At 42.1% G+C, this 20,705-nt stretch overlaps 1 protein-coding gene and 1 long non-coding RNA gene across 10 annotated transcripts in view; both read right to left on the reverse strand.

The window, feature by feature from the left end:
- Positions 1 to 367: 367 nt before the first annotated feature.
- LOC131482731 (uncharacterized) lies at positions 368 to 1,359 on the reverse strand. Its single transcript, XR_009247253.1, has 3 exons — positions 1,035 to 1,359; positions 852 to 922; positions 368 to 444 (listed from the first exon to the last, which is right to left on the reverse strand). It is a non-coding gene; the product is annotated as an uncharacterized LOC131482731 (long non-coding RNA).
- A 6,212-nt stretch (positions 1,360 to 7,571) lies between these two features.
- The window catches only part of PALS2 (protein associated with LIN7 2, MAGUK p55 family member), a 95,260-nt gene continuing 82,126 nt past the window's right edge, over positions 7,572 to 20,705 (reverse strand). For 8 of the 9 annotated variants that reach the window (XM_058677999.1, XM_058678000.1, XM_058678001.1 and 5 more), the window contains 4 exons: positions 20,212 to 20,373; positions 9,647 to 9,849; positions 8,298 to 8,426; positions 7,572 to 8,033 (listed from right to left, as the gene is read on the reverse strand). In XM_058677999.1, coding sequence (XP_058533982.1) covers positions 7,857 to 8,033; positions 8,298 to 8,426; positions 9,647 to 9,849; positions 20,212 to 20,373 — 671 coding nt within the window. In that variant the 3' untranslated portion in view covers positions 7,572 to 7,856. The remainder of the gene's footprint in view (positions 8,034 to 8,297; positions 8,427 to 9,646; positions 9,850 to 20,211; positions 20,374 to 20,705) is intronic. The other variant, XM_058678005.1, reaches the window with a different exon arrangement.

Raw genomic sequence — 20,705 nt, forward strand, 5'->3', positions numbered from 1 at the left:
GATTAAGACCATACCTGTTGCCACAATTAGATCTGAAAATAACTGGTGGTAGCTCAGGTCACCTGGAAACAGTAAAAGCACATTTCCCAAAACAGCCACTCCAGTCCCTCATGTTTCCATTCATGAAACAGCAGCCCATTCTGTCACACATGAATGCAGGCAGGTCTACTGACATGAAATCGTGTGCTTGGGCCAACAGGGGCCCCTCAAGGGAGCCCACCACCTAATCCTGGGAACCTGGGAATGTCACCCTCTGTGGTAGAAGGGGCCTGTGGTCATGTTTTAAGGTTCTATGGACCTTGAGCTGAGCACATTACCGGGGGGGGGGGGGGGCGGGGTGATGGTGTAAAGAAGGCAGAAGAGCCTACCTGTAGCTGGGGGGTGGAGGAGGGTACTTGGCCCAGGAAAATGCAGGAACGATGAAGCCAGAGAAAGTTGCCATCCCTGAGAACAGAGTGGCCAGTGCTAGGATGGCAGCAGTTGATGAGCTCTCCTCCCCCAGTCCTCCTGGCTGGCACCTTGGTTTTAGCCTGGTGCCATGTGCTGGACTTGGAACTACCTCATGTGCGTTCTATTAAGCTTTCTGTTTTGTGACAGTGACTGCTGTGATAAAAACCAAGGTAGTGTATAATGGAACACAATGCAAATTCAATTCTGGAAACATCACAAACACAGTGGGCCATCTAAGAGGGTAGCGTAGCTCTGCACTGCACCACCAAAACTGGCTTGGGAAAAACTTGCCAAGGGCTCTTTCTGCAAAGAGGCTTCCCGCCAGTCCCTCACACTGCAAGCCCAGGGCTGACTGATCCTGCCCACCCAGACTACTGTCCCTGTGTGCCAGAAGCACTCACAGTGTCCTGTGTCACCCAAGCACGGAGGTCTTCGAGTGGTGCCGTCTTCGAAGGCCACAGGGGCCCTTGGACTGGGATGGAGGAAACAACAATTAGGATTCCTTGCTGCACAAGAGGAAGGTGACAATCAGATAAATGACATTAGGGACTTCTGAAAGACTATTAGCACTGAATAGAAGTTACCAGAACTGGGGCCTCCGTAACAGGCTAAGCTGCCAGCTATGATGCCAGCATCCCATGTGGGTACTGGTTCATGTCCAGACAACTTCAGCTCCCTGCAGGTGCAACTGGGAAAGCGGCAGAGAATGGCCCAATGGGTCCTCGCACTCACATGGGAAACCCTGAAGAAGCTCCTTGCTCTTTGCGTTGGTCTGGCCCAGCCATAGTGTTGCAGCTGCTGGAGTTTGGGCCAGAGGCCAGAAGATCTAGATCTCTGTTTTTCAAATGAAAGACTAAAGCTGACCTAATGTACTCTGTAAAATGTCTTTAAACTTTAAAGTTATACCTATAATTAGAACACTGAATTTTTCTTTTTCCTAATACCAAGTATTTCTTTACATATACGAAGATATTTTACTAGGAGGGCATAATTACACAGATCGGACATTTTAGCATTTTTTTAGACCATGTACATATGTGAAAAGACTTACCTGTGAAAATACTAACTGTGCTGCAGGAATAGTCACCATTCCTTTTTACACCAACTAGGGACAGAATTACTTGAAAAGCAGGGATGATTTATTTTTATCAGAAAGTTAAGCAGCCTCACTGGCTTTGCTTTTTGCAGGGCTGACAAGTATTTTCCCTTCTTAAGAAAAAAGGCTGTTCTTTCAACAATCATTTCAAAGACTGGAAGTTAAAAAGCACACATGTGTGTTCCAGGAAGGAAGGTCAGGGTTCAGCCAGCAGTTTTTACAGAGAAGACAGAGCCGAGAAGCAGTGGTCACCTGTGCCTCCCGCGGGGTTGCAGGGGAGCTGAGCATCCAGCAGGTGGTGGTTTCTGACAAAACGGAGCCGTTTCTTCCTGGCACAGCGCTGACGAGAGCCGGCTTTAGGCCTTCCAAGCAATGCTGCTGACACTGTGGTCCAGCCTCTAAGATGGAGAGCCACACACAGTAACACATGACTCTGGCTTTATGTGGGCAATTTATGGCTAATGAGTATTAGTGCTAAGCTTTGTACCTGTTAATTCATTTGGATTCCTCTAAGCACTCAAGAGACCTTCAGAGAACTGGACATAGTCCATTTTTAGGTATGGCCTGTCCTATTTAGACATAACCACCTTCTGGCTCGCTAGTGGCTAAACTGCAGTAAGGACTACTGTTGTATACAGAAATAAAGACAAGTGAAGTACGATACGAGACTTTCCTGTCCTTGTACCTACTCAGAGGATTTCTATGGGGGGATGTTTTATTTACCAGTCATAAATTGTTTAGTTACGAAATAGTCAAAAACAGTAGGGGAAAAGAATGAATCATCGGGCCCGGCATGGTAGCCTAGCAGCTAAAGTCCTCACCTTGCACATGTTGGGATCCTATATGGGCACTGGTTCTAATCCCGGCAGCCCTGCTTCCCATCCAGCTCCCTGCTTGTGGCCTGGAAAAGCAATGGAGGATGGCGCGAAGCCTTGGGACCCTGCACCTGTGTGGGATACCAGAAAGAAGCTCCTGGCTCCTGGCTTCGGATTGGCTCAGCTCCGGCTGTTGTGATCACTTGGGGAGTGCATCAGCAGACAGACGATCTTCCTCTCTGTCTCTTCTCCTCTCTCTATATCTGGCTTTGCAATAAAAATAAATCTTTAAAAAAAATTAATCATCACTTAGGACCCACTTTCTACACGGAGACAATTCAGATACATCACCATACTGCATTATCAGTTATGACTGAGAAACAGAACAAAATATGAGCCAGAATGGGTCTGCACTGTTCAAGTACCTGGGTTCGATTCCTGGGGCTTCAGTTTTCTACTGATGTGCACTCTGGAAGACAACAAGTGACGGCTCGAGAATGTCGGGTCCTTGCCACCCACGTGGGAGGCCCGTGTTGGGTTAACCTCTGCCCTGCCCTGGCTGTGGTGGGCATGTGGGGAGTGAACCAGCACAGAGGAGCTCTTTGCCCACCCCCTTGTCTCTTGCATAAATAGTAATTTATAATAATTTAAACAGAATGAAAATGATTATCTGGATTTTGAGGTTCACTAATTGGATTTCATTGTGAATGTTTCTTCCTATAAAGAAATGGGTGCCTACCCTACGGGGCGGGGGAGGGAGTGCAGTGGTAAATTTCAGACCCAGGGACAAAGCTGAGCAGTTTTAGGGGGTAAAGTTCAGAGTTGGTTTTGAAGGAGACAGTCCTGAGTGGCTTCCTTCAACTCTGGCTGTCCTCTGCCTGAGAGTGCAGATGTGCTAAGGGTCTGGGCTTGGGAGTGGGACTCTGAGCTGCAAGGGACTTCCTGGCTAGGCCCATGAACAGCAGTATAGACCCTCCTCCAGGCTGGTAACTTTGTCCCTGGCCTGTTTTTAACCCTGGAGGCAGGATCCTGGGACTGTACCCCCACCCCATCACTACACGTTACTTTAGAAAGCTGTACATTTTCAAAGAACTAAAAGATAAACAACCGCCATATAAACACACACATTTAATGAACAGATAAAGTAACCTTATCAGGATTTTCCAGTTTAGCATTTAACCACATCACAGTAACAAATTATTTCTTCTATTTAAGGTGAAGACAAAGATTAACTTAGCCCTATTTAGTAATTGGAATATTAAAGAGAAAGGGAGATACAAATTTTTTATCCAAAGTCACATGGTCAGAATGAGGATGTTAGCGAGTGGAAGTCCATTTTTGCTTTCACTATGAGAGTGTTTTTAGCACAGGACTGCAGGACTCTGCCAACACGGTGCAAAACACGCCTCTTACCTCACCCATGAGCCAGCATCGCTCCTTCACTTTTCGGTGTATGTATAAAGGACTTAGGTTCGATTCTTCCAATTTTCAAAAGCGATTCCAGTAACACAGAAGGTAACATGACTAATTATGAGGAATATTTTTTAAATGGATACCATTGGGGAAAAAAAAGCTGGAATAAAAATGCAACTTAAAAAATATAAAATTGTCATCTTCCTCAAGTATTATCACACATACTTACATACAAACTGATATGAGGCTGGGTTAGTCACTGAATGCTTTAAGGTTTGTTAATATTCACTGATACTATGTACAATAATCCCCTTATTTTGTATATTACATTTCTCCCAAGAATTCTACATACATTACATATGTTGCCGCGTGAATTCTCACAGCAAGTTCCTTCCCAGTGTTAAAGTATTTTCTCAACAGGCTTCCATTCAGGGCTTGGTCTTTCTTGTAGTTTGAGTTTAACTCCTTAGATATTTTCCAGAAGAAGATCAGTGTTAGTTTCAAAGTAGAACCTAGGACTTTTTAAAACCATCTAACAACATGGCTGCCAAATGTCTAGGGATTTGGGCGTAATTAAAAGTTCTAGAATACTTGTTTATATGGGTGAGTATATTACAGTTTTTTCATCAGTTTTGGGAAAATTTTACATATTTTACATAGCTAAGTGTGTGTGCATATACATGTGTGTGTGTGTCACATGTGGTGACTCTAATGTTTTAAAAAGGTAAACTGCTATTTATATACATAAGACTTTAGGACTGCCTTTGCCATATTTAGTATAAAGGTTTATTCCTACAAAAGTCATTGGCTCTTTAGACTGTGATTAACGGAAAAATGGGACGCTGTCTCAGGAGTTATAAAAAAGCAAAATCTCAGGGGCTTCTTATTTTGACAAGTTCTCAAATTTTACAAGAGGTTGTCTGACTCACCATAATTAATTACACCTAAGCAGATATGGCTATCCAACTTCAAAATCAAGTCCAACCACAAGACCAATGCCACTTGTGACTACAGCTAAAAACAGCTAGTATTTTCATGATTTTTAAAAGCAAGGGTCATATTTAACTGCCACTGGAGTCACCATGCTCAGGATGTGACCACAAGCCACGGGATCATGCAGGTGCACTCCTGGTGATGGGAGTTAATCTCCACATTTCTTAGTAACTAACTTAGTAACTAACTTCTTCTTACAGGCTATCACAATCTACTAGATTCTTACAATCTAGGGCTTAAGGCTACTATTTCAGGAGTCACATCAGGTTTCAGATGTAGTTTCTATTTGAGAGAGCTGTGTTCACCCGTTGTGGTGTTTGAATGGGGCAAACAATGTCCTGATGCACTTGACATGTGACATCATTCTGATGTCAAAGACAAATGCAGAATGCGTAGGAAAGGCATGGTTGCAATGAAGGCGAAAGTGCAAGTTATGGGGCATCACCTTGAATCTGCTAGTTGGCTGAATGGCTTGTCCAGGGACAGTAACTCTACACTCACACATTTAAAAATGAAAAAAACAAAAACAAAACCATCCAACATATACACCTTCAGTCACATATACAGAGTACTGCCCCAGCTGCAGAATGGGAACACCTATCAGCCCGTCAGCAGCTCTCAATGGCACTTATGCATTGGCACATCATGTTCCCCCAAAAGCGTATGATGGCTGTCCTTTACCTATAACCACTGCTCAACTGTACTTCAGAACATTTTTTTGTTTGGGAAAACCAATTATCTTACACCTTTTTCCAAAGCTGGTGTAGCCTATGCTCCCATGCTGCAGGAAGATCTGAGAATCCTCTGCATCTCCTCTTTCCAGCCTAACACTACTGGTTTCTGCATACTCGGAAATGACCCTTGGTTTTGAGTTCAGCGTCTCTTCACCAAGATCCAAGGAACTCCCCTATATTCTCTTGAGCTGCACTAAAATGAACTAACTGGTATCATTTCCCATTTCTGATAGGCACTAATGAAATAATGAGTCCTGATCATCATTTCTAATAGAAATTGTTCCTTTATGTGTGGGCTATTTTCTAAGTAGTACGCATTTTTGAATTACATGATACAAGGCTAAAGCATTTATGAGGCGGAAGTTCATCTCTACAGCACCAACATGGCTGGAATACTTTGCAGATAAATGTCTTGCGCTGCAATGATGATGTCAAGGCTATTTAAACCAGCTCTACACAACTGCGCAGAGCTACACCAAGAAATACAGCCCATTTCCTGAGTGTGCAGGACTGAAATGCCCTTTAAAATCCACAGGGCAGTGACACATGAGGTCATAGCACATCACCTGCATACCGTGTGCTTTAATGTGTGTTCCTTTGAGGAGTCAAGAATCTGTTATGAATATATGTGACTTTAATCAGAAGATTCATTGGTCAATAATTTCCCATCTCAGAATGAGGAACATGAATTTGTGTTCTGGCTACAATATTCTAGAATTAATAAACAAAACAAGAAGTACCCTACAGATTTCCAGCTTCAACCACACAGCACACTTGGCTGTTGGTAGTGTGATGATTAATTTTCTAAAACAACCTGTGAATACCGCCTGTGAGTTTTTTTTCTCTCTGACCATGTTGGTGGAGGAGGAGAACAAGCCCTATAGCCTGGTACCTGTCACCAAGGACGCACAACAGTGCTTTCAGGGAGAACGCTGGGAGCAGCAAGCAGCAGTAGAAAATCTGGCTAATGTGGCTTAATGATGAGCTGCAACTCAGAATGTGTTTCAGGTAGACTGACACCATCGCAGAATACTAAAGTAAGTTATTGAGGTGAATGTGTAATTTGTGTGTTTCATAAAGCTATCTGCAGAAGTTTTTTTTTTGTAATCAATAAACCAAAAAAAGTATATTCCCTTACAGAAATGCTAAAAATATATACACAATGCTATTTGATATACATTATATAATACATAAAACATACTATATAATGGATATATTATATGTGTGCATATATAAACAAGTTAGTTATTTCTAAATTGTGTCAACTGCTGAACTGATTTGGTTTATAACACAAGAACAGGTACCCTAAGGATCACATCACATTTCAAAAAGCACACGGACCCTCTGCAAAACCCTCAGCTGCCAATTCAGAGCATCTTTACATACCACTGACAAGGGCAGGGACACAAGACTTGGGCTGACCAGAACCTACAAGGCAACACACGCACAAAAACACAAAGCATGTCTAAAGTAGTAGGTTTGTCTTTGTCCTTTCAACTTTTGCATGTGAAAATAAACTTTCTTCAAGGGTCATTTTGCTGTAAGGTTTTACAGGATAAGGCACTCTCTCGAGTCTACGTCACCTTGTTTTCAACCCCAGAGCTTACTGTGTACATGTTAAGTTAGTGTTCAGCGCATCACTGCCAACAAATGAAAATGATAACCTCCTAAGAGAGTGCAGGGTATTGCTTGTTTTCTAATGACATAGATGAAGGGGGAAAAAAACTCATCCCTGCATACATTAGAGAGGATAGCCATACGGGTCTGAAACAACAATATGTGGCACTGGACAGACTTTTGATGTCAAATTTAGATGGGGGTAGACTGGCTGCAGCACTGCCATTAAAATTCTGCCTCTGTAGGAAATTGAATTAGGAAGGAAGGTCAGTAACTACTGTCGTCTCCTAAGAAGAGTAACGGGCCCTTCGCTAGTTGAGTACGGGAACTGAACGCCAGCTTTACAAAACTATTTCAAGTATTTGTTATCACAGTGAGAAATGTTGAGAACAATGTCAAGAGTGAATGATCTGAAAATTCCTTTGATGACAAAGGCAAGGGCACTAAATCAAAACATATACAAAATGCTTCAACGCATTTCTTTATGTGGTATGAATAGAAAGATTATCCATAGAAAGTTAGAAAAAATTAAGGTAAATTATATATTAGTACACCTTCCCAACCACATTTGATATAAAAATTCAGAATAGCGTACTGTTGTTTCAATCTACACAATGAAAATGCCTGGGCGTGGCAGATATTTTCTATCTGTGCATGTATTTTTTTCTCAACAGAAGGTTTATTGGTTGAGTCAGTATTTTTCAAGTTTTCTTTTTCGCTGTGAACCTGACTGAACCGTCAGTAAACCCAGCTGATGGGGACCCACTGGGGCTCCAGCCTCAGCTTCTCTATGGCAGTCTGTAGCTTCTCAAAGGCTTTGTCTAGATTGTCATTCACGAGGATCAAATCAAAATAGTGGTTGTACGCTCTCTGAATCCGGGCACTTTCATCCACTGTTTTCTTCAAGTCAGAGTCCTGTTGAAAGGAAACAGCTCGTATCGTAACACAGATTTGTTTGGTCAGATTCTCAACATTAAGTGCTTAAGATATAAATATGCTGGATGTTTACTGATTGTAACTGTCATCTGGATAGTAATCCTAAAAAGCTAATCTACATGGAATGTTAAACAAAGACATTGATTAAATTGAATTACACATGCTCAAAAGAATAGGTTTAAACAGGGAAAACAAAACAAAACAAAAACAAAAACTTTGTTAAGCCTGGAAAGAACTGCTCACCGTCAAAAGCTTGGTGGTAATTCCCGCATCCACCACGGCCTTGTGCATGGCGCGCAGGGTCTCCAGCTCGGGGGCAGCGATGAACACCACGTAGGGCATGAACTCGGACGTCCGCAACACTTTCAGTGCCTGCACAGAGAACCATTACAAACCAACCTGCGCATCATTAGAACATGGACTGTGCTACCCTCTAGGAGAAAGCCAAAGTCTGTTTGCCATCTTCCTCAGTTTTTGTTTTAAGGATTTATTTATTTGAAAGGCTACACACATACACACACACACTCAGAGACACACCCCCTTCATTCTCTGGTTTATTCCTCAAATGCCTGCAATGGTCAGGACTGGGGCAGGGCAGAACAAGGATCCTACAACTCCACGTGGGGCTCTGACATGAGTGAAAGGGGCCCAGCACTTGGGCCATCCTCCACTGCCATCCCGGGCACATTAGTGAGCTGGATCAGAAGTGGGGTAACCAGGACTCAAATAGGCACCCTAAATGATGCCAGCATTGCGTTGGGCGGCTTCACCTACTGCACCACGACACCAGCTGCTCTGCAACTTCCCTGAAGATTAAGGACCTCACTTCCCTTTTTCTGATTCTGTTAAAATAGTGATTCACTAATTTTGTTCTGAACTCTCATTTCTCTTCACTCTTCTCAAACAAGGGAAAACTAAAGTTATAAACATCACTAAGGGTTGTCTAAGCCTATGAAAACCTTAGAATTGTGATACTACTGAGAAAGTGTAAAAAAAACGTTAGTGTTGACTTCATTAGAGTGGCTAAACGGAGGCCAGATCTGTACTGTGAAATACTGTGCGGCAACTACAAAGAACCAAAACAGCCCTAAGGTAACAGCTACAAAACGAGCCTTGAGAAACACTAAAAAACCTCAGAACCTACACAAAATTCTCCCATTTAAGCAAAAAGAAAGGAGCTAGATGGGAAGTGGAACAGCTGGGACTCAAGTGGCACTCTGATATACGATGCCAATCATGTCACAATGCGGGCTCCTTCAATTTCTTATTCTTTATATTGCAGCCTGGTTTTGCTTCACATGTAATATTTCCTAAGGACTGAGCAAGGAAACAGGTATCAACTCTTGTCCACAGATCCAATCTCAGAGCTTCTGGTGGCTCACCGAGCGGAGGTTCTCTAAGCAGCTACGGATGCCTGGTGAGGTTCTCTAGCACCAAAAGATCCTCCAGGCAGGATCACCTCCCTACCTAAGAGGACTTCCCACCCAGAGGAACTGATGAGTCACACCCCCACTCGCCACGCTCCGACACACAGGCACATGTGCACAGGAACTGACCTCTACAAAACAGCTTCGGAACCCAATGTAACTTACTTGTGGGTTGACGTCCAAAATACAGGTTCGCCCAGTTTGGACGACCTCGAGGATGGAATCAATCTTGGTTCCATAGAGATTTCCTTCATATTCCCCGTGCTCCAGGTATTTCCCAGCTTTAATGTCTGCTTCCATCTCAGATCGTGACACAAATTTATATGCCTGGCCGTCGTTTTCATCTTCCCTGGGTTTTCGTGAAGTAACTGAACAGAAGCATGGTAAGAGTTCGTACACAGAGACTTTGAAGGTGTACCAAGACTAACATCCACAGGGCTGGCAAGCCCCAGCCAGTGGGCAGCTCTGACCTGTTTCCTGTTTCTGTAAATAAAGTTTTATTGGACCACGGCCATTCTCTTCCACTGATGTACAGTTCCTGGTTTCTTTCTCGGTAACATGGTGGACTGACCTGCAAAGTCTTAACTATTGACAGTGTGGCCTTTGGGAAGCTTGCTCACCCTTGAGTCTGAGGAACGGCCTAACCAGTCTTCAACAGAACATCTGTATTCAAAATATGTGCTTTTAAAAGTCATTTTGAAATCTGATTTCCCTAGAAGCTGAATTCCAAATTCCATTCTTGCTGCTAAGACGTGTTCTGAGTTACTATCTTCTCCACCTGAGTAACACACATTTGCCCTTCTTGAGGGATCCATGATACCATTTCTTTCCATGTGCTCTAAAGGTAAGCCAATGTCACTACCCATTCTGAACTGGGCCACAAGTTCTGTGTCCTTTAACTTGCCTCAACAGCAAATACTTTTGGTGACCTTCTGCTTTCCTGGTATTCCCTAATATCGACTGTTTCATTTTAGGCTTCAGCAGTGGAACTAACCATGATCTCTGAATCTGTGACAAGGAATGGCCCAAGGCAAAACGTACAAGTGGGGAACCTCTGGCCCCGTACTTCAGAGTACTGAGTACTCCTCTGCACCCTGGCTTGGGCCAGAAACAGACGTCATCATCTACTACGCTGTTGCTAGAAAGGGGAACTCTGGCAACTCTGTTAATATCAGCTTTGAGCAAAGGAAATAATCTTTTTATTTTATTTTATTTTTTTAAAAGATTTTATTATTATTGGAAAGCCGGATATACAGAGAGTAGGAGAGACAGAGAGGAAGATCTTCCATCCGATGATTCACTCCCCAAGTGAGCCGCAACGGGCCGGTGCGCGCCGATCCGATGCCGGGAACCGGGAACCTCTTCCGGGTCTCCCACACGGATGCAGGGTCCCAAAGCCTTGGGCCGTCCTTGACTGCTTTCCCAGGCCACAAGCAGGGAGCTGGATGGGAAGTGGAGCTGTCGGGATTAGAACCGGCGTCCATATGGGATCCTGGGGCGTTCAAGGCGAGGACTTTTGTTGCTAGGCCACGCCACCGGGCCCATCATCTTTCTTTTTAAAAGATTAATTGGGGCTGGCACTGTAGCACAAAACATTAAGCCTCTGCCTGCAATGATGGCATCCCATACAAGTGCTGGTTCGAGTCCTTGCCTGCCCCGATTCTGATTCAGCTCTCTGCAAATACACCTGGGAAAGCAGCAAAAGCTGGCCCGAGTGCTTTGGGCCCTTGCATCATGAGGGAGGCCAGGAAGAAGTTGCAGACTTCTGGCTTAAGACTAACCCAGCTCTGGCTGTTGCAGCCATTTGGGGAGTGAACCAGCGGATGGAAGATCAGTCTCTCCTTTTCTTTCTATAAGCCTGCTTTTCTTTAAAAAAGAGATTTATTTATGTATTTGAGACGGAGGGAAGGAGGAATACCCAGAAGGGAAAGCAGGGAGGTGGAGCTATCTTTTATTTGCTTGTTCACTCCCCAAATGGCCATAACAGCTGGGGCTGCACCAGGCTGAAGGCAGCAGTGCAGAACTCCATCCGAGCTGCCCACAGGGCTGGCATGGGCCCGAGGACTTGGGCCACCATTCGCTGCCTTCCCAGGTACGTTAGTGGGAAGCTGAATTGGAAATAGAGGCTGGGACTTGAGGTGATATTCCTATACAGAAAGCAGTATCCCAAGTGGCGGCTACACCCCTCAGGACACTGGAATTGCTCCCCCACCCCAAAAGTCATTTTCTGTGTATAATTTCAACTTTAAGTTAATCTGGGCTTGCTTGGATCAGATATAAAAAACAGAATCTTGGGGGCTGGTGTTGCACACAGTGAGTTAAGCAGCTGTGGGCCATGCAGGCATCTCAATATGGGTGCTGTGGTTCAAGTCCTGGCTGTTCTACTTCTAATTCAACTCCCTGTTACTGAGCCTGAGAAACAGCAGCAGATTGCCCAAGTTCTTGGGGGACCCAGAACAAACTCCTGGCTACAGTCATTTTGGGAGTGAGCCAGCAGATGGAAGATCTCTCTTTGTCTTTCAAATAATTATTTTTCCTAAGTATTTATAAATGCAGAATATCTGATCAACTAATCTACACCCATGAAATTAAAATCAGAAAGTAATCCATATAAAATGTTGAAAGACTTTTTGCTATTCGTCATAAACAAGTATCAAGAAAACCACAGAATGAATTTCAAACTCAAGCTCCAAAATAAGGGCCTCAATCAAAGCCGAGATCATTCTGTGCAGTGGCAGGCAGTGGCTCCCTTGCCCCTTGGTTGCTTTCAGTTCAGCTGTGAATGACTTCACAGCCCAGGAGGGACAGCACCTGCCAAGTCCAGCTGTTCACATCTGAACTGTACCTGGCGGATGGGGTGGGGGTCGTTTCTCGGACTGTTCAGCAAAGGTGGTTATGGTTAGGCTTCCCAGGAGAGGTTAATCACTCCCTGAATAAATGCCCACTAGTCCTTGGCTCAGGATCTGAACATAATTTTAGCGAGCACAGCTTTTTGGTGAAGTTCCACCATGAAACAACATAGGGGAGTGTGCTGCTTGCAATAAACAGGTATACAAACGTCGACGGACTCTAACCATGCCTGCCAACAAGCTGAGGGAGTCTTACTTCTCTGAGAAATGTCCTTCAATATACAAGTGTATTTCAGCTGAAGCACCATTCTCTGCTGAAGGTTCCCTCTCCTCTTCAAATTCCTAGGAACCCGTACTGCCATGCTCACAACCTACCTCACTGCCAGTCCTAGAACAGAGAAATGAGAAGGACGGCTGAGTCCTCCAGCTTAAACACTGACTTGCAAAGTAACGTGAACTTGTTAGGGCAGAAATTTTGTGAATGATTGGCAAAATTCTAGATTTCAGCCACTCTTCAAGTCATGAGGACATAATCATGAAGGAACAGTTCATCTTTTACATAAGCTCAAGATGTTACTATTGAAAACAGGATTCAGAAGTGATTTGTTAAATAAAAACACAGCACTGGGGCTTACTTTCTTTGCTATTATTATGAGGACATTAAGAAAATTCTATGTTTCCATGAATTTTTTGTCAAGTATGAGTTTATTTGGACACAAAAGCAGTTTTGAAATTCATGTACAGATTTTCCATGGCACACATGTGCCATGTATTATGAAAGAAAATCTACTTGGAACTGACATAAATGCATAAATTCAAGTTTTCAACAAACCGTTTTCGTAATGCTTTTTTACTTTCCTGTTAATCTGCAGCACAATCCTGTGTATCAGGAATCACACAAGATCCTGCAGACTCACTAAAACTGCAGTGGACAGCAATATGCCAGAGACCTCCACAGTGTCCCTCACGGATGAATGCTCTAACAAGGTGGAATACACACTCAATGGAGTGTCCAGTCCTCCAAAAGTCCGGGCAGTCCATTACTTAGGTCACAGACGCCTCTAGAGGCATTTACTGTAAGTGAAACCAGCCACACAGAGAGACAAACACTGTACAATGTTTGTGATAGGTGTGAGCTAAGAAGATCAAACTCCTTTAAGTACAGAAGATGATGATGTTACCAGAGGTTGTCAGGGAAGAGGCAGCAAAAGGGGAGACACTGGTCAGTGGGTACAAGTTACAGTCGGATGGGAATGAATTCTAGCATCCTACCGCACAGCAAGACGATAATTCCAGCGGGTAACAGTGTACTGCGCGTTTTCAAACAGACGCAAGAGGATTTTAAATGTCCTTACCACAAAGCAAGGATGGATACCTGAGATAAAGAATATGTTAATCACCCTGATTTGATCAATGTGTAAAGTTTGCATACATGGAAACATCTTACTGCATATTCTATATAATTAGTGTTTTTTCAATTAAAGAAATTAAAAATTTTTCATGTTACTAAAACATTAATTATAACATTGACTCAATCTTGCTTTTTTGTGTGTATATTCTGAGGCCTTAAAACAAGCTACATGCTATATAAATGTGAATAATTTAAGTAAAAGTGAAAGACATCACCATTACATTTGTAAAAGAATCTGAAAGGTGACGCATAGATACGTACATTTTTTCCATATTAAAATTCAGCTTTGAGGGCCCAGCATGGTAGCCTAGTGGCTAAAGTCATCGCCTTGCACGCACTGGGATCCTACATGGGTGCCAGTTCTAATCCTGGAAGCTCCATTTCCCATCCAGCTCCCTGCTTGTGGCCTGGGAAAGCAGTCAAGGAAGGCCCAAAGGCTTGGGACCCTGCACCCGATTGGAAGACCTGAAAGAGGCTCCTGGCTCCTGGCTTCGGCTTCGAGCAGCACCGGCCACTGCAGCTGCTTGGGGAGTGAATCATATGATGCCTGCCCTTTTTTATGTGGTTTATCTCACTTTTAAGGCTCAACTATATTGCACCATGTGTCAGAACTCCATTCTTATTTGAGGCTGAATAATATTCCACGGTGCATAACGACATACTTTCTTCATTCATTTATCTATCAATACACTCTTGGGTTTTGTTGTATTTTCTGACTTGTACAAGTGCTAGTAATACTGCAATGAACACTAGTGTACAAATAACTGTCTGAGTATATTTATATCTTTTCGAGAAAGGACTAGGTAAGTTCTTTGCCCATTCCTGAATTTGTGTGTGTGTGTTTTAAGATTCAGTTGCACAGACATTTTAATGACTTTGGGGAAAAAGGTTATGATGTACATTCCTTCTACTCATCAAGTATTTACTGCACACAGGCGATGGCAGATCCTGGTCTGCGTGTTGGTCTACAGAAACATACAAAATAACTTCTCTGTTCTCCTGACATATTCTGTGGTGTAGAGGTAACTGAGTGATCGGGCGCCACAGAAGAACTCTGGAACAGTCACCAAGAGAAGAGAAGGAAGACCTGGCAGAGCCTGTGTCAAGTCAGGGCCTGGACAGAGTTCTTTCCTGTTTGTACACCAAAGAGCTCATACAAAAAATCACATCAGGTACTAAGTGAAGACATAATTTAGCTATTCCCTCAAGTTTAGGGAAATATCTTCGATTACCTGATTACTGATAGAATACACACCGGGTCCAAGTTTAATGGAGTTTGTTGAAAATGTTTACACAGTTCTCAAGTAGGCTGGAACAGATTACTTAGTAATTACAAGTGGAGTAAAGTTACCTTTATGGTGAACAAAATCTAGTAGATACAAACTTAAACCAGTAACTAAAACTCACCCTATTGGTAAGGGCCCAAAATTGACAAGATGTAGTTCCAGATTTAATTTTTTGGAGAAGAATAAAACATGATTTAGGGGTTTCCAACAATTTTTCAGACGAATCTATTCATGAAGAAGCACTCAGGAAAAATCAGCTGCAAGCACATTTACTTATCAGCAATTACAAGATATAGCTCGGCAGGCTGGCTTAGGAAAAACGAGATTGAACTACATCCTCCCTACAAAAGGCACCTTAAATTCAAAGCTATAACCAGGTTGAAAGTAAAAGGATGAGTGAAAGCTCTAATATGCATTTTCCATGGGCTTTTTTTTCCCCATGGGCTTTTTGAAGGCCCTTCATATATGCACCTGACAGAATTGAAGGGAGAACCACTCACAGGCAGGTCACCAATAAGAGGAGGTGGCTCCAGTATCACATTTTCAATAACGGCAACAGAATTACAAGGAGAAAAACAGTAGACCCAGGACATACCACACAACTCTATCTTGATAAAAGTCAACAAACTCAGACAGGAACTTTTTTTTTTCCTTTCAATGAGACACCCACACTGAATAGTTAAAGATCAAATTTTTCTCTTAAGATCATGAAAACAGGATGCCAACTTTTGTCACCTATTCTGTGCTGCACAGTAAGTTTTATGCAGGGCAATCGGGCAAGAAAACAATATAAAGGATACCCTGATTAGAAAGGATACAGTAAAGCAACATCTACAAATAACATGATTTACTACCTAGAAAATGCTGAGGAATCCACACACACATGACTCATTAACACTGATGAGATCAGTAAACACACAAAGTCAAGGCAAAAAAAAAAATCAGTTGCATTTCTATTTACTAACAAGGAAAAAAAATTCCCAAAAGAGAATTAAGGAAATAATATTTTATGAGAGCAATAAAGATGCTTGATAGTTGATTTACTCAAAATACTTGAGAACACATGAGACAAAAAAGGCATAAGATTTGTCCACTGAAAGCTATAAATGTCACTGAAAGAAATCAAAGACCTGAATGTATAGAAAGATATCCCATGCTCATGGATTGCAAGACTAAATTGTGTTAAGATGGCAATATTCCTAAAATTGATATGAAACCTCTCCAAATTCTGGCTGCCTCTTCTGTAGAAATTGAAAGTTTATTGTATAATTTATACAGAATATCTAGAAGAGCTAAAAGAATTTTGAAAAAGAAGAAAAAACTGGAGAGGGGGACAGGAATTCACAGTTCTGTATTTTGAGACTGACTTTATAAAGCTACATCGATCAAAGCTCTGCAGGACTGGCATGCTGACAGACACAGGCTAATGGACAAGAACTGAGTCCACAAATAGATCTTCACATTCACTGTCCACTGATTTTTAACAACGGTAGCAAAACTATTCAAGAAAGTAAAGGAAAATTATGCTAAGTAAATATCTGCAGGCAAATCAATGAAAGCTGGGCACCTTTACCCACCATATTTTATATACAAACTCAAAGTTCATCATAAACCTAAACATAACAGCTATTACTATAAATATTGGAGTAAAATGTTGCAGATACAGATGAGGCAAAGTCTTGTATGATATCATATTTGATGTAATACCAAAAGCATGAATAAAGGAAAAAATTTTTATATATTAAAGGTCATTATTCAAATTTTCTAGTACATACTGGGAGAAATATTTGTAAAGAATTTATCTGTTAAAGGAGTTAAAGAGCATACAATTAACTCTTCTTCAGTCGAAGAAACAAGTCATACGACATAATTTAAAAATGACCTATCATTCCCAAGATATGTATATAGAAAGTATGTACAGGGAAAGCTGCCCAACATTATCAACCTTTACGGAAATATAACTTGGGCTCACAATGAACCAGAACTTCATTCCACTAGGATGACTACATTTAAAAAAAAAATCCAGTTGACAAAAGTTGGTGAGGATGCAGAGGAATTGGAAACATTCTCCAGAGTTGCGACTGCCCTGAAGGTGCAGACACCCTCTGTGGGAAACAGAGAGGCCCTTCCATGAAGGCTTGGATATGCAGTGAACACAGGGCTTACAAACACAGTCCTAGGCAGACGTTCAAGTGAAGCAAAGCATTATTTCTCCACTGATAACGTTATAGCAGCATTATTCACAGTAGCTCAAACTTGCAACAATCCAGCACCAATCAACCAAATGAACAGAATCAAATAAAATGTGGACCAGCCATAAAACAGACCATGATTTAGCCATGAAGAGAAACTGAGTACTGACAAACGCTGTCACTTGGATGAAGACTGAAAGCATCCTGTTAAGAAGCTAGTCACAAAACACACATCTTGCAAAATTCCATTACATAAAATGTTCAAAATAAGCCAATTTGTTATGACAGAAAGACCAATGACTGCCCATGGCTGCACTGGGGGAGGCAGCTGATGGCAGGTGGTTACAGGGTTTCTTTCTGGGGTGATAAACATTCTGAAATCTTGACAATGCTTGCACAACTGTGAATATACTAATTTATTAGAAACCACTGAAGTGTATACTTTAAATACATGAATTGCCTGGTAATGTGTGAATCCTATCTCAGCAAAGCAGTGGGAAGAAAAACGAATAGAAAATTTTGGGAAACCAAAATAAGATGACCAATAAACACATAAATGCTCACCAGGTCAAGGAGTGAAAGAAAGGCAAAACATGAAAAACACAGGTCCTTGCGGTTACTACCTGTATATTCATGCAACTGAAAAGCAAACAGAAACTTTGGGTCTAACAGTGTATGCATTATTCCTATTTGCTACTACTATTCTTAAGCTAGCCCTGGCATTTTAATTTTAAAAAGGCAAAATGAATGAGTAAATAAAAGGAAGGAAAATCGTAAAGACGCAAATGAAACCAACACAAATGAGAAAGTACAACCTAAGATACCATACGTCACATATTGCTGAAACTAACTTCTGGTAACTGTTTTTTCAGGCAGGAGATGCAGCAAGCCAAAGGTTCAAGAGGGACTTGTAGAACGAGGCTGACTTAACCTGCAAAAGACCCTGGAATGAACTCGAGATTGAGTCAAGAGGCTGAACGCCGGGGAGCTGAAGCAGGCTGATTTCTCTCAGAGAATAGTCCCAGCAGGGCCCTACCTAAGCATCTTCGAGAGAAAACCAAGCTCACGTGTGAAAGGGCAAAGATTACAATGCCACTGGACTTCTGCTGAGAAAGGGACAGTACCTGCGTTGGGTTTCATAAGCTACAATTTCTGTTCTCAGCCAATCAGTGAATCAAATACTCGGCAGAAAGTGAGCATCCTAAATGCAGAGATACAGAAATGATCCCACACCCTCACTGCCTGTGTGGTTACGGGAGGACGCAACCCAGTAAAAACGAGGCACTATAAACCGAAAAAGAACGGGATCCAGGAACAGGAGCTTTGAGCATGGATGACCGCAAAGGGCCAGCTATGTCCTAGTGTTAAGTCACGTAGCTGGAACCGTGAACATGTGGCCCTCAATGAGACCTGGACACTGAGGGTTCTGAGACAGAGGAACATAACTTACCAGAGGAGTGAGCCTTTGGCTTGAACAACAACAAAAACCATACACACATACAAACATAATGTGGTAAAGAGCAGCAGAAGGGAAAGAAAGAACTCTAGTGAGTGCTGCTTGCATGCAGGGCGAGCCTGCTCAAGACTGCAAATGGAATGCACTGGAAATAGATCTTTAATATTGAGATTAGTTAGGAAGTCAGTTGATAAGGCCTAAAATGAGAAAAGCAGGAAATAACAAAGTAAAGATATTAGTAAGAAATACTGAATAGTACCATAAGAAAATGCCTGTTTCTGGTAAGTGGGCCAAAAGTAGGGTAGGGAAGAAAGCCAATTGTCTAACTCCATTATGTCTTTGGAAATACTGCGTGTACACTAATTTGATAAACATTTGGAAAAAAAACCCTTTGTTTCACGATTACAGCCTTTCAAGTACATGACAACAGTGAAATTCTTATTTTAGCAACTGCTCAGGTAGGATTTTTCTGAATTTACGGATTTACAGTGGTTACAATGACACCAAGCCTTCCCCTCAGGGATTATAAGCAGCACATGAGGGAGGTTAACAGTTACTCTCCCAACTTCTTCAGATTTTAACAGTAAGATTATTCACCGAGTATTAAGCCTCAAAACCCACCAATGAAAACTTCTAAAATGTATTTAGAAGAGATGGGACAGCTTTACACCATGATTTGACTCAAAAGCAGCTTAAAGACATCCATAGATCTGGAATACTGTGTTAAGAGGACAGAGTCTACAAATACAAAAAGAGAGTCCCAGAAGCTCCCCCGCTTCCCTGCCGCTCTCGAGGGGAGAGAGTATGCAAGCCCACACCCAGGCTCACGCATCTCCTAAATGAAAGTACATTAATCACTGCAATAAGCCAGTGATATCATCCATTAGTTCAGCCTTGACTGGATTCAATTCTCACCAAGCATATTCATGATCTCATGATCTAACCTTTCATGAAAATACGGCAACAGGAAGAGAATGACAAGATTCAGAAAATCAATGTCAGCTTTGTTTAACGGTCATGCTTCTCACCAGCATTATTTTGCACACAGAGGTGTTTGTGACCTTAATTAATATGTCTCATCGTGGAGGACTCACGCTCAATGTGTGCCATCAAACATTAGGTTTATGACCTCTTAGGCCATAAGCCAGAAAGCAACACTGCACAAAGGTTTTGGCACCCTTGCATGTGTCTGAGGGGCCAGTAGGCTTCTTCCCTTTCCTTCCATTAACATGGGTGAAAAAAAATACAACTTTACAGACATCAGTTGTATGAGAAAATACCAAACTTATGCCAAAGCTGTCACAATTCTTAGATACTTCCATTTAACTCAAATATTTCTGGGCTGAACAGTTTGAAGAAGCAACTGTCACATCTGGGCAGACAACTAACACTGCTGTGCCAGCGTTCCAAGAGTTACACAACTACTGAATCTCTCAGTCTTCCACTACTTGGGAAGAATAATTAATAATACCCTTCCCCTTCCCACAGGCCCACTTTCTTGCCAAACAAAGAGCAAAGAAAACTCACAACACTTACATGGCACCGTTGTTCCAAATTTGGTCGGATTCAGCACTATGAACCTGTTCTTCAAGCTTCTTCGGCCCACGCCTTGAGCCCCTATCAACACTAACGTCCTTCTCTGGAAGGGAGGCATCTTAGCCACTTCCTCATATATCTGCATTTCATGACGATCAAATTCTAAATGTACAGAGACAGGAAAACCTAGCAGTTAGCATGCCTCTACGTTGAAAACAAATCCTCTGCTCTTCCGTCTAGTAATGGCTTAGTTGTCAAATATCCCTTGAATTGCATCCCCTTAGAGTAGATCTGTTTTTACCAACTGGACAGAACATAAGCTATTTTACATCTTGATTTTTAAACATCTACATCCATCCATTAAACCCTATAAATCTGTCTAACCAAGCTGGAAAGATTTCTGAGTTTTATCTTTATTTATCAGACATTCATTCTATACAGTTTATTTTCGATTTGTCATCAGAAATAATTCCTTTAATAATAATAAAAAAATC

The sequence above is a fragment of the Ochotona princeps genome, chromosome 20 (genome assembly GCF_030435755.1).
Source record: "Ochotona princeps isolate mOchPri1 chromosome 20, mOchPri1.hap1, whole genome shotgun sequence".
In the NCBI taxonomy this organism is placed as follows: Eukaryota; Metazoa; Chordata; class Mammalia; order Lagomorpha; family Ochotonidae; genus Ochotona; species Ochotona princeps.